The sequence below is a fragment of the Schistocerca cancellata genome, chromosome 5 (genome assembly GCF_023864275.1).
Source record: "Schistocerca cancellata isolate TAMUIC-IGC-003103 chromosome 5, iqSchCanc2.1, whole genome shotgun sequence".
Classification (NCBI taxonomy): Eukaryota; Metazoa; Arthropoda; class Insecta; order Orthoptera; family Acrididae; genus Schistocerca; species Schistocerca cancellata.
Window position 1 is genome coordinate 119,237,705 of NC_064630.1, and position 14,613 is coordinate 119,252,317.

Sequence of the window (14,613 nt, forward strand, 5' to 3'; positions counted from 1 at the left end):
AACTATGAAATAGTCTTCCAAAATCCTGTAAAGTTACTCAAAAATTTTAATTGGTTTATTGTGAATTTCTTAACTTTTTCTTATGGCTTGTTCTGGGATTATCGCATCATCTGATTTTCAGTCTAATGTAGATTTCTCAGCAGTTAAAAATAATGGCATGATGTAATCATTCATGAAACTTTCACTATGTCATGACAAATACAGGGTGTTCATAAGTAAAGTTCCAGTTTCAAAACACTATAGGGAAAGAAATGCCAATAGGTGGCACTGTGAGGACCAGAATATCCACATCAACAAAGTGCAGCAGTTCCTCATTTTGTGTCTGAGATGCCCAGCATGGCTGTCTCCATGAAGGAGCGCGCTGTTGGTAAAGCTCTTTTACAAGAAGAGTGACTGTGTGCCAGTAACTCTGCAGGAGTTCTAGACACTCAAGGGTATGAAAAAAGGCATTGGTCTGATGTCTGCTAAGAGCCAGGAGAAAATCATTGCAAAGTTTGTAAAGACAGGTTCTTTTGAAGTAGAATTGGCAGAGGGTAAACACCATGAGAGTGTTTTGCACACCAGCATCATTTCAACCCTTCAACAGGATGGAGAATGTGTTGGTAGGGTTATTTTTATGCAAGATGGCACACGTCTGCACTTTGCACAGTGAATGAAGGAGCTGCTGCAGAGGTATTTCAGAAATACTAGAATTATCAGTTATCATTTCTCTACAGCCCGGCCATCCAGATCACCTGATCTGAATCCATGTGATTTCTGGCTGTGGGGTTATCGGAAAGATATTGTGTTCAGTGCTCCAGTTAAAACTGAAGGAATGCATTCCATGATGCATTCTGAATGTGACCCCATGAGTCCCTCCCATCTATTGTGAAACATGTTATTTCTCAATTTCAACTTGCGCAGAAAATGGTGGACAACATATTGAACATATCTTGCACCATCTCACAACAATTACAAACCAACATCAATTTGCTGTTTATGCAGTTTTTGGCCCCAGCACAATTAGAAACAAGTGTCATTTTGTTTTGTTCTTTTTTATGTGGTTTTTGGCCTCAGGTCAGTTAAAAACTAATTTTTCCCATCCAATGTGGTATGACCTTACCATGGCAGATTGGCTTACCTATCTAGTAGTGCACAACTGTTGACTGCCTGACTTGTGTGGTAGTGCACATTGAACAGTATATATGGTATTGTGATTTATGTGTCATTTGAAGCCGACCTCATTTGTATTAAGTCTCTTACAGCACCATCTATTGCTAAAAATTTCTTTACATGGTTTTGTTCCATGTTGTTTTGCCCGACATCAATAATGCACTCATACATCTCATTCTGAGCAGTGGTTCTCTTTTTACAGCCTTTTTGAAACTGGAGCTTTAATTATGGTCATCCTGTATATCCACGGATTCTAGTGCACTCCTGTGAGACAGTTACAAACTTGACATCTTCACTACAGTGGATATAATTTCCATTGCAAGAAGCAACACCATCAAAACATGAGTATTAAACATTGATTAATAAAGCAACACATCTTAACAGAGCGATATAGAGATTGAGATTCGAGATGGAAGTTCAGGAGTCCTATTGATTCCCCTTCTTTGTATGTAGCAGAACATGAAAAGCATATCAAGGTTGGTAGAATACCGTAGGCTATGACTGTTAAGCCTTGTAGGGGTTCATAAGAGCCTTACCGCGTAGAACCCAAAGCTCCAAACCCCTGTCACACAAAGCGTGAGTTCATGTCAAGGTGTAGCTTTAGCTACTAGCTGTTTTTCCAAATGATCTAAATTCTGTAATACATTATTGGAAAATATATATTAATTTATCTTTTGGCATGGCTCCAGCTCAGGGCTTCTAACTGTGAGCGACTCCTGCTTTTATATACCAGTACTTTCTTCAACATACATGGTAATGCTACTAGTCCGCAGAAAGTTGTTGATAAAGTTGCAAGTTGTTATACGCTGTCCATCATTTATAAATCAATAGAACATCCATCCCTAGGCTGAAAATGTGAACAATTTGTAGACATTTTGTAAGTATACTAACACTGATACATCAGAAAAGCATTAAACTGAACAATAATGTGGCAATGTAAGGTGCTTGAGGGAATATACATAATAGAAGGAGTGAAGCTAACAACTCACCAAATATTTGAGACGTTGAGTCATCAGTAGACACTTACAAAGGCTAGGAATCTTGCTAGCTCTCAAAAAAATCTTTCTTCTATTATACCATTACAAATTACATTTATGTTTTATCATTTGCAGCAGAAAGGCATAAGCCATTAGCTAGCATTAAGCCAGGAAATAGCATTACATCTTTGTATTAAATTATTCTTCACTCAGTCTTGCTAAACATTCTGTACTTAATAATTTATAGAAAGACATCCATGAGTCTTCTTTTGATGTATGCCCCTTCTGACAGATGAACTCATTCTAGAATAACTGTAACATAAATATAGCATAAACGGGGACAACAGATGATGGAAGTGACAAATACAGGATCACAAATTTAATATAATAGTTAATGCAGGTTAAAATTAACATTTGTTAAGCATAACAGCTATAATTATTTTGGGGAAAGACAACCAAATTTCTTTCCTTCAAAAAATCTGTCAATGAAGTATACAAAGAACATGATTGTTAAAAACAAGATGCATAACACTTATTTACGAATTTGGATTTTATGGTAGCATGATTTTTGTCTATGGTATGATTTGACTCATGATGATTTATGCCATGCCTCTCCTCCACCCCGCCCTTTTCCTCATCCACAATCTTTTTCAATTATATTCAGTTTAAATGTTTTTGCGATATTTCAATTGTTGAATCAAAGATATTGAATGAAACAACAGGTTTGTGCTGTTATGATTCACTGTTCAATTTATTTCCACAACACATTTGAAAGGTTTATACCTCACGTCAGGGGGACTTATTTATACTAATATGATACGAATACACTTATCTCTGTGTGTGTGTGTGTGTGTGTGTGTGCGTGCGTGTGCGTGTGTGTGTGTGTGTGTGTGTGTGTGTGTGTGTGCGCGAGCGCGTGCGCGGGCGCGGGTGCGCGCGCGCTTGCGTGTGTATTTATTTTATGATTTTGGGTTAATCAAAGTTAACTTTTACTCTCGAGTTTTTGCCACACACCTTTCAGTTGTAACATCTTTTCCAGAATAGTTCACCACAGTGCTATTTCTTTGAGAATACTTGTCTGACAACAGCCTTGGTAGCTGAAAACTAACAAACAAGATCAATAATTACTGTAGATATAGTGTTCTCTTATCATTTTATTTGAAATATTCAGTATTCAGTTTATTCACCATTGACCACTTACAGCGGAATAGGTCTGAACATTAAATATACAATTAACAATAACTTTACAGTAAAGTTTTTACAATTTAATTCCTTTTCTTTTAGGAATATTCTTATATACTAATGTCAATGCTTATTTCAAAATATTCTGTTATCTTATAAAATGGGTGTTTGAGAAGCCAGTCATAAACCTTACGTTTGAAAATATTATTGGTCAGTGACCGAGCAGATGCTGGAAGTTTATTGAAGAGTTTTAAACTCATTATTTTGTGTGAGTTTGCAGTCTTTGTGAGTCTGTGTCTTGGTATGTCAAAGTCCAGTTTGCCTCTGGTGTTGTGGGGATGTATGTTCTCTCTGGTCTCGAACTCATTTAAGTTGCTTTTGACATAAAGCAGTGCTGTGTAGATGTATAGATTCACCACAGTTAATATCATGTGCTTGATAAAGAGGGGGCGGCAATGTTCCTTGGGCTTAGCTTTGCTTATTATTCTGATTACTTTTCTTTTTTAATTTTCAGAATTTCACTGACAAAGCAAGAATGTCCCCATAACAATATGCCGTAGGAAATGTGTGACTGAAAGAGGCCAAAATATACCACCTTTAGTTACTCATCAGTGACTACATCTGTCAGTCTCCAGATGAGATAACACACTCTTGTTATTCTCTTGCAGATATGGCTAATGTGTTCCTCCCAGTTTAATTTTGAATCAATGTGGAACCTAACAATTTTATTGATTTGCTTTCAACAGCTGTAGTTAAACCCAGAATTAGTTCTTGTGTTTTATCAGGATTACACAGGAGTTCATTAGAAGAAAACCAATCCATTACTAGTTCTAGTTTTTCCTATGTTGCTTGATGCAGTTCTGTTGTGTCATGGTGTGTATTGAGCAATGTTGTATCATCTGCATAACACACAACTGAATTTTCTCCTACATGGTAAGGTAAGTCATTAATTGCAATGATAAACAGAAAAGGACCTAGGACCGAGCCCTGAGGTACTCCAGTCCGAACTTCCTTCAGTGAGGAGCATCTATTTTTAATTGATATATACTGTCTCCTGTTACTTAAGTATGATTCGATTACATCCAAAGATGGTTTGTGTATGCCATAAAATTCCAGTTTTGCAAGTAGGGTGTTAGATGGTATGCAGTCGAAGGCTTTGCTAAGATCGCACAGTACGACTGGTACTAGATCCTTATTTTCGAATGCAGTTAACACCTGGTTAACAACTTCAGTGACAGCAGTAGTGGTGTTTTTACCATGTTGATATGCAAACTGTCTGTTGGAGAGGAGATCATGCTTATCAAAATAGTTATTTAGTTGACTGTACATTACATATTCAAAAACTTTAGAGAAAATTGGGACAATGGAAACTGGTCGATAGTTTTGGGGCAGATGCTTATCTCCCTTTTTAAAGACTGGTATTACTTTAGCAGTTTTGAGTGCATCTGGGAAAACTTCAGATTCTAAACACATATTAAAAATTAAAGAAAGAGGTTGACAGATAAGGTGTAATATTTTTTTCATTACATAGTTAGAAAACCAATAACAGTCCATACTTTTGGAGTTGGTGAACCTTGCCACAGCTTTTACAATATCCTCTGGGGTGACAACATTCCAGTGGAAAGTACACATACTATGGGGCACAGCACCAAGATGATCTAGTGCACAAGTGCCATTTTGCTTGATTTTGTTTTTCAGCTCACTCACTGAGGTTAGGAAGCAATTATTTACTTCTTCTGGGACCAGCATTGCATCTTGTGTATGGGTTTGTGAATTATATTGGTTGATGATATCCCATGCTGCTTTATATTTGTTGGGAGAACTTTCAAAGTAATGTTCACATGCTTGTTTTTTGGCCAAGGACAGTTTGTCTTTGTAGATTTTTTTACATTTTAGATAAGCTCTATAAGAAGTATTATCTAGCTCAGGTCCTTGTTTACTAGAATTTTTATATATTCTGTACAGTCTGAGCATCTCCTCCCTAGTGAGAGCTAGCTCATCTGTATACCATTTTAGCTGTTTGTTTTTCTGTTTATGCTTAGGGCTACTTTTGATTAATGGTGAGCAGGAGTACCATAACTATATGAGTATTTCCAGGAAGTTGTTAAACACCATTTCACCAGCACCCTTTCCAGGTTGTGTGTTGTATACAAAGTCCCAGGTAACATAAGATATTCTGTCAATAAATAAATTAATATATTCATCTTTCTGCTCTCTTACCCATGTGGCATTAGACTTGATACTGACTGATTTGTCTGATTTAGGCAACTGATCACAGGAGAATGTTAAAATCAATGGTTCATGATCAGCTAGGGCTCCACTGGCAAGTCTGACATCGTACATATCTCTAGAAAAATTTACTATAATATTATCTAAGCACGCCTTATCCCGTGTTGGTGTGTAATTTGTACATTGTAAATTTAGTGATCTTAAGATATTAAAAAACGTTCTTGTAACATGTTCATCACTGTTGGCCATTTCAATGTTGAAATCGCCACAGATAATTAGTTTTATGTTAGATTTTAGTATTTTCCTCATAAGCAGCTCAAATCTTTCGAAAAATGTATTTACATCTCCTCCTGGTGATCTATATAAGCTAACAATTGTAGTATTCTCTACGTTTAGTCGTATACAGCTAAATTCTCCATCTAGTTCTGCACAGTAAGAGCTAACATCTATTTTAGTAAACATTATACTATCTTTAACAAATATTAGGACACCTCCATTCTTACTTTCACTTCTACACATAATGTCTCCAACAGCATACCCCTGATGAACACAATATTGTACTTGATCTTCTGTCAGCCAATGTTCTGAGATACAAACATCATCAACGTTTTCAATACTGCAAAAATGTTCTAATTGTAATACTTTGTTCCTAATGCAGCGAATGTTTGTTTGCAACACAGTAACAGATTTATCTTTATTGTTTATTGTCTGAGAACACTCTCTCATTTGAATGTCGCTTTTAGCACCTAGTTCAAGTACAGGAGGTTTATTACCCGTCGATTCACAGACTTTTATGCTAAAAAATGACGTACATTCCAGGTATTACTCAAACCGCTACTTTCGTAGATTGTTTTATTCCATGTGAGTCTTTCTTTTATTATTTCATTGACACGTTCGCACACAAACTTTTTCCCTTCATAGTTTAGGTGGTGCCCATGTCTGGTGTGAAGGTTACGCTTAAGTTTACTTATATCGACCACAGCACAATTTGCGTATTCAGAGCACAGTTTCTTTATTTTAATATTCATTCTTCGAATTTCTTTATTAACGCACGAACTATAGATTAGATCGTGCCTATGAGGCACTGTAGCAACAACTGTATTCCTTGATTTATTTTTTTCTAGAAAGTTCTGAAGCACTTTTACGCAGACATCTGCTTCATTTTTTGCAACATCATTTGATCCCGTTATGCATACGACAAAGTCATTTTCTTGCGTGGATTTTGTTTGAATGCAAGCGTCTAAAACGTGTTTAGTTCCCGCTCCAGGTTTAACAACACTGGTCATTGCTAAGTCTCGATTTATTTCTCGAAACATACTTGATAAATTCCTGCCATGGCTATCTGTTAGAAAAAGCACACTGTTCTTTTTACCTGTTGTTTCCCGTTCATCAACATTTTTCCCAGAGTGACCATTCGTTTTCAGCACATTGTCTTTTGAATGGTCTGGATAATTTACACTGTCTTTAACACTGTCACTGGACTGCAGAACACCGTATTTGTTTTTATCCGTAAATGTAACTGCTGTTGCAAAGTTCGTTTTTATTTTTCCAGCTAAAGTCCTACCTTTGTGTCTCACTTCTGTCCACTCGGATGATTTGTGCCTTTCGTCAGGTGCCACTTTGGATGATTTGTTCTTCGACCGTAGTTCCCGATTTTCATTCTTGAGTGTGGTGATTTCGCTTCTTAAAGTGTTGACTAAGAATTGTAGACCTGAAACTCGTTCTCTTAAATTTGTTATTTCGACGTTACAATTCTCGCACACTCCCTTTTTTAGTACATAACTGTAACTTTTTCTCGTCTTAGAGTTACACACTTCTACACTCGCGGCCATCTTCAAATACATAAGAAATGAGTGATGGACGGTATATGCAGAACAAAAGTGAACATGTGTGCAACACGCTTGGAAATAGAATGAGAAGAAAAGTCCATGAGAATTGTGAGTAAGCAGTGTGATTAGGGTTAGCTGTGAATGCAACAGATTAGAATAGAAAATTTAAGTACTGTTTACAAAAGTGACATAGGGAACAGTAAGCAAGTGAGAAAATCAGCAGATAAGAGACAAGAGAAGGAAAGTCTAGGAAAAGTAATGTACACTATATGATCAAAAGTATTTGGACACGCCATGTAATGCAGCATTGACCACTAGATGTCACGAGAGGCAGATGCACCAGTATAAAGGAGATGAGGAGTATTGTGTTGTCATCAGATAAGCAGTAACAGCAAAGTGGTTCATTGAGAAGAGCTCAGTAACTTTGAACATGGACTGGTCATTGGATATCACTTGAGTAACAAATCCTTCAGAGACATTTTTACCCTTCTAAAGCTTCCCAAGTTGACTGTTGGTGATGCGACTGTGAAGCGGAAACATCAAGGAACAACCTCAGCTAAACCAAGACTGGGCTGATCTCATATACTGATGGATGAACATTGCGGAGGATGAGTTTAAAAAATCACTTGAAATTATTGGAAGGAATCACTCATGAGTTCCAAAGTGCTATCTGTAGTCCAGCTCGCACAATGACTGTGCATAATAGTTCCTAATAAGCCACAGATTTCTGTAATCAGTGCTAAGTGCAGCAACATTTGAGGTCATGCAAAGAGTGACGCCACTGGCCAGTGGATGATTGGAAACAAGTAATTTGGAGTGATGAATCATGCTGTACTCTGTGGCAATCCAGTAGAAGGGTTTGGGTTTGACGAATGCCTGGAGAATGTTATCTGCCATAATGTGTAGTGTCAGCAGTGATGTACAGAGGAGTTGGTGTTACAGGCTAGGAGTTGGGAGGGATTGCAGTTGTAGCCAAGGTATGGTCTCCATATTACACATACAAAAATGCTAAATACAGAAGGATATCAATACATTTTACAGCATTGTGTACTGTGCAAATAGACGGACAGTTTGAAGATGATGAGAGTTTATATTAGAATGACAGTGCACCATCACAAAGCAGTATTTATAAAAAAATCTATATATATATATATTTGTGGACAGTATCATTCCTGGAATGGATTGGCCTTCCCAGAGTCCTAACCTGAACCCAATGGGATGAGTTAGAACATCGACTTCGCTCCAGACCACAGCAACCAACATTTTTACCTTTTGTGGTTTTGGCTCTTGAGGAAGAATGAACTGCTATTCTTCTACAAATATTAAGACACGTAATTGAAAGTGTCCCCAGCAGAGTTCAAACTGTCATAAAGGATATTAATGTCCTCTAATACGTGTCCAAATACTTTTGATCAGGTAGTGTACTGGAGATGCTGGTATTTAGATGTTGAAATAGATAAACAAGTTAGGATGTAGGAAGAACAAAAAAAAAAAAAAAAAAAAAACAAAAAAAAAAAAAAAAAAAAAAAACTTGGAAAATGCAGCAAAAAAGATTCAAAATAAATAAAAATGACTGAATGATGAAAAGTGAAATATTGATGGTAGGAAACTGGTGAGAAGAACACAAAGGCTTAAATAATGGTGAGGAAATGAAGAGATTGAAGGTGGAAACAAATTGTGCCATCTGAAAATATAATTTCATATAATTTTACTGTGTGTCAGAATTTGTGTTGTTTAAATGTCATAGTAATCTTTGTTAGGCATCTTCATTAATAGATTATAGTATTGACACACATTACAGTGAGTTATATCTCTCTCCTGTTACAGCTTGCAGATGTTGACCTGATAATGTGTAGCATGGAATGGACATTAGGCACAATTGGTGGATTCTGTGTAGGAACATCCTTCATTGTGGAGCATCAGCGCCTTTCTGGCTTAGGTAATGTACTGTTTGTAAAAATACTCTTCACACTTTAAAATGTATATTTATATTCTTTATTTCAGTATAGTGTATTGGCTTATATTTCTCATCATGTATAATTTCTTGATCTTGTTTGTTAAATTATTATACAGTGGTGAGGAAAAAATACACATCTAGGTTAAATTTTTGTTTCTAACATCCTGCTGTTTGAAATGAACATCAACTACTGGATTTTTGTTATTGTGTACATATACAATAATTCCACATTCAGTTATGCTTTGGGCTCTTTTTTGTGTAACAGACTCCTTTTATTTCCCCACCATACTCCTCCCTTTCACTTTTCACCTGTTCCTCAAATGTAAGAATTTCACTGTTCTTCAACTGTTAACATATGAATTGAGTTACATTGTCACTCTTGATGATTTTGTCATTCACTACACCAGAAAACTACTTCCTCACTTTCACAAATGGTGGATCACTATCAGAGATGGACTCTTGGGTATACAGTTTACTCCTGCAGTACCTAATAGGCTACTTCAAAAAATAGGTTTCTCACTACCAAAGGGCAATATAATATAGTGATCAAAAGATAATTTTTGTCTTAACTTTCTCTTTGTGTCCAACATATGAATGGCCATTTGTGTGTGCTGCACCCACTCTGACATTTATTTATGCTGTGGGTTGGAAAGTTAATGGCATAAACATTAGGGTTTTTTCTGTACATCTAATTGCTTCAGTATATGATGAAAAAACCATTTTTATGATTCAGACTTGATACTTTCATAGTGCTTTGCTAGAAGTTTCTTAAGTTACTTGGAACATTACTGTCTTGAAGATTTGCTGTTAATGGTACAAACATTTCAGATATAGCAATAATAAAAATTCCTGGTTGGATACAACAATGGAACAGCAACCACTCACCTACAGATACTGATGGGTGCTGCCTAGATACGTCTAACAGGAAACCGTATTCACTAGCTCTTGAGCTCTCACTGTACTTCTACCAGAAAGTATACACATTCACTCACACAACCACACAGACACCCAAACGCATACTATGGAGGCCACGGCAACACTGATTATTGAGAAAAATTGCTTGGGCTGTGGAATTTGTAGGAAAGGACGCATGAAGCAAGGAGGTTGTTGAATAGTTTGTCAGGTGAGAGAATGGCAGATGGCACAAAACAAATGGAGTAGAGAGAATTTCAAACCTGAGGAGTTCACAGAAATTTGTACTGGTAAGGAATATCCAAATGGCATGCATAGTGAAGCAGCTATTAAAGTCATTTGTGTTGTGGTGCAAATCATGTCTGGCAGGGGATGGTCAGTTTCGTAGTTTGCCATTCGTGTGGTTTTGTCGTGCCCACTTAGAATGCTGCCCAGTAATTGCAGTGTAACTGATTTATAAGATGTGATAATATAACAACAAACACAATCAATTTTTGACAAAATAATTTAATTGGATGGATAAAAAATCTACTCACCAAGCAGCGACAGTGTCTTTCCTTCTCATCCCATGTGGTAAGTCTCCCCTGACCTGCGGTTCTGGGTTACTTTACCAAAATCTACCCCTTTTCCTAGACCTCTCCAGTCCTTTTCCTTCACCCTACTTCCTTCCCCTTCAACCCATCTGCCTGAAGAGGGAGCCACTGGCTCCGAAAGCTTGCCTAATTACAACCCTCTTTTATGTGTGTCTTCTGCCTCCACTTGGTGAGTAGATTTTTTTATCTAAATAGTTTATAACATGGCTGCTTTCACATGTGGCCCTGCCTTTTATTGGATAGGAAATTCCTGTGACTGGGCTGTCATAGGAGGTGGTGTGTGTGTGTATGGAACCGGTCTTGCACCTGGGTCTTTCTCAATGAAGTGATCCGGGAGGGGGGGGGGGGGGGGGGGGGGGGAGCAGGATTGGAATAGGCATAGGCATGGACAAGGATAAACCAGGCCCCAGGGGCCAATGGAATGTCTGTTACATTCCTTACAGAATTTGTGGCTGAGTTAGCCCTTCTTCTAAATTTAATGTTCTACAGATTCCTCAAACAAAAATATTTGTTATGTGAATGTAGATATTTCCACATTTGAGTTTCTTGATTTCTCATGGCTTTCACTTTCTGCATCTGAAATAACTTGCATTACAACTATGTCAGTGCAGCTGGACAGAACTTTGTCGATACTGTAGTTTTTGAGTATGCTGGAATTGAAATGCTTCAACATGTATGAGACTTTCATTAACAGACAGGAAGAATTCCCTTGCTACTACCCTACATTGTCTCAAAAGTGCAACAGCTTCATATATTTGCAACTTAACAACTTGGAGAGCTGGACACAAGTTGAGTTCTTAGCCTCTGACATAAAAGTTGTAACTCCAATAAATGGCATATATATTCTTTTGGGTTAAAGGATTGAGGTCACCAATAGGCAAAAACAAAAAGAAAGAAAATTTGCTGGCTTTTGGAATAATCCTTCTCTGCCCCCCCCCCCCACACACACACACACACACACACACCTATGCCACTACATGCTGCCAGCAGAAAGCACACTACCAGTGTTGCATTTCGACAGGTAGACTTTTTTTTTTTGGGAGGATTCTGGCAGGTGGGGTGCATATAGGGGGAGAGAGGCAGGAGTCAGGGAAAGGGATTGGGGGTGAGTGGCTAATGGCTCAGAGGGAGGCAATTGGTTTGCAAGCTAGGAAAGTGGGAGGGCGGGTGATGCACAGTTGTCAGAGCCAGTTGTGGGCAGCACACACTGAAGATGACGTGAGGATCTGACTTGGCAGGGGGTGACACAACAGAGGAAGGGGGAGCTGTTGGGTGGTGGATGTAGTGGCTGTGTGTAAATGGAAGTTGAGGCCAGGACAATTATGGGAGTGAAGTGCGTGTTGCAAAGAAACTCCCACCTGCGTAATTCAGAGAAGTTGGTGGTGGTGGTGGGGGAAGGATTGGCCCACGTTGCGAAGTAGCCATTGGAATTGAGCAGGTTATGCTTGGCTGCAAGTTGTGCCACCAGTTGGTCAACATTGTTCTTGGCAACAGTTTGGCTAATGCCATCCATCCTGGTTGACAGCTGGTTGGTAGTCATATCGACATAAAAAGCCGTGCAGCATTTTCAGCAAAGCTGGTATGTGAGGTCGTTGTTTTCATAGGTTACTCGGCCATGGACAGTGTAGGATAAGCCTGTGACAAGACTGAAGTAGGAAGTGGTGGGTCGATGGATTGGGCAGATATTACACCTTGATCCCTGTACCAAGATGTTGGGAGTGGGAGAGGTGTAGGCATGGACAAGCACATTGTGGAGGTTAAGGGGATTATGGAACTACACTTTAGGAGGAGTGGGAAGGATCTTAGTGCAGAGTATTGTACCACAAGGAAGCAATGGAGGGAATGTTGTTATGGGTGGCCGATGTCCTCTTTCTACAACACAGATGCACAGGTGGATTAATACGATTCTTTATTGACATAAACTGGAACATTTATGTAACTTGAATAGAGTTCATGTTTGTGGTACAAGCTCATCGGTAATAGTCCTGTTGTAGTCACTAAGTTGGTCACTATGCACTATCGTAGCCTGTGATTAACTAAACCCCCTCTGTGAGTAATTGACAGATGCCAAACTGGATGACTGGGTAAGTGAGGCCCTACAGTTAGCGGTGGCGACCTAAATACATGCTGTTGAGATGATGTTGATGGCGTATTGATGTTGCTTGTGGGAATGTCTCTGGCCTCTCTTGTGATAGGCATGCTTGATCCAGCACCTACTAATTGATCTTCGCACTTCATCTTTGCTGACTGGTTTGCTGGCGACAGCGTACACCAGCACATTTCCCCCCCCCCCCCCTCCCCTCTGAAATGCCACACCATTGTCGTGTAGAGAGGATGTGGATGACAATGGGGGAGAGGCAGGAGCCGTGACTGTGGAGGACCGCATACTCCGTACTCCGACCAAACCCCACCATCTGGCTTGCGAGGCAACAGGAACATCCTTCAGAAAACTGCTGCCTGGGCAGAAGTCAAGGCCTGAGGGCGTGTCCTGGGGTAGTGATGGCGATGGTGACATCCATCGGGTTGGCAAGCGGGAATGGCAGGGGCGAGGCCACATCATCCATACACTCCTCCTGGGATGTCCTGGTGGCATCAGCAATTGGCTGCGAAGGCTACGCGGTTCTGTAGGCCATGAATCTGGGGGACGAAGAGTAGCAGAATCACAGGGCAGATGACACCCACGAATTTGGTTCTGGTTGTGGTGCTGCAAACCATCAGACCTGCAATCAAATACATAAAAGAGCCAATGTGTTCCTGGATCACACCTCTTTGACAGTGCCCACAGTTGCCATCAACCTTGAAAAGAACAAGATTGCACAACGCAAAGCGATACTTGCGGACCATTGGTGGCACCGGATGCTGTGGTGGTATGTAGCAAGTGGAGCAGCATTCGATAGCATAGCGGCGGCCATGCAGAAGTTCCGCTGGTGATGGTGTGTCTCATATGTGGGAGCGATAGGCAGTGAGAAAGAGTTGCAGTGCCTGTTCCCGTGTGTGGGAAGTGCAAAGCTTCACGATCTGCTGTTTAAAAGTGTATATGAAGCATTCTGCTGCTGCGTTGGACTGAGGGTGAAAAGGAGCACTTATTAGATGACAAATGCCATTTCGTTCGCAAAACTGTTCAGAATCATGGGATGTGAACTGCAGTCCATTGTCTGACACAAGTATGTCTGGCAAACCTTCTATGCAAAATATGGAGGAAAATACTTGAAGGGTGCTACGTGATGTGGTAGAAGCCGTAGGCACTGCAGATAGGTAGTTGCTGAAAGAGTCTACTACTATGTGCCGAGTGTTCCAAAATGGTCCTGCAAAGTCTATGTGTACTCGTTGCCATAGGGATTGAGTCTTAGGCCAAGCTGAGAATGTCTGTGTGGAGCGGATTGGTTTTCCGCACATGCACGTCACTGTGATGTCATCTGTTCAGTATGGGTGTCCATCCCTTGCCAAGTACAGTGCCGTCACACTAACTGCTTAGTGCGAACAATTCCCCAATGTCCTTGGTGGAGCAATTGAAACATATCCTTTTGTAACACTTTGGGAATAAGCACACTTGATTGCCCCCTGTCATTTTCAACTAGAATCACACCCTGTTGAACTCATATGTTATGCCGATTTTCAAGGTATAGGCACATGACTTAGTTCTGAATACTGTTCAATAAGCGAGGCCAAGACGTGCAAATGTAATGCAACAAAATCATCAGATCGGGGTCTGCTTTTGTGGCCTCTGCAATTTGTCTGTAATTCAAGGGAAAAGATTACAGCAATTCAGAGCCCTGCACATA

General features: G+C 39.5%; 1 protein-coding gene across 1 annotated transcript in view; it reads left to right on the forward strand.

Annotated features, from left to right (window-relative positions):
• The window catches only part of LOC126187721 (serine palmitoyltransferase 1), a 105,400-nt gene that overhangs the window by 77,184 nt on the left and 13,603 nt on the right, over positions 1 to 14,613 (forward strand). Inside the window, exon 8 of the mRNA XM_049928965.1 lies at positions 9,197 to 9,308. Within this exon, the coding sequence (XP_049784922.1) occupies positions 9,197 to 9,308 (112 nt within the window). The remainder of the gene's footprint in view (positions 1 to 9,196; positions 9,309 to 14,613) is intronic.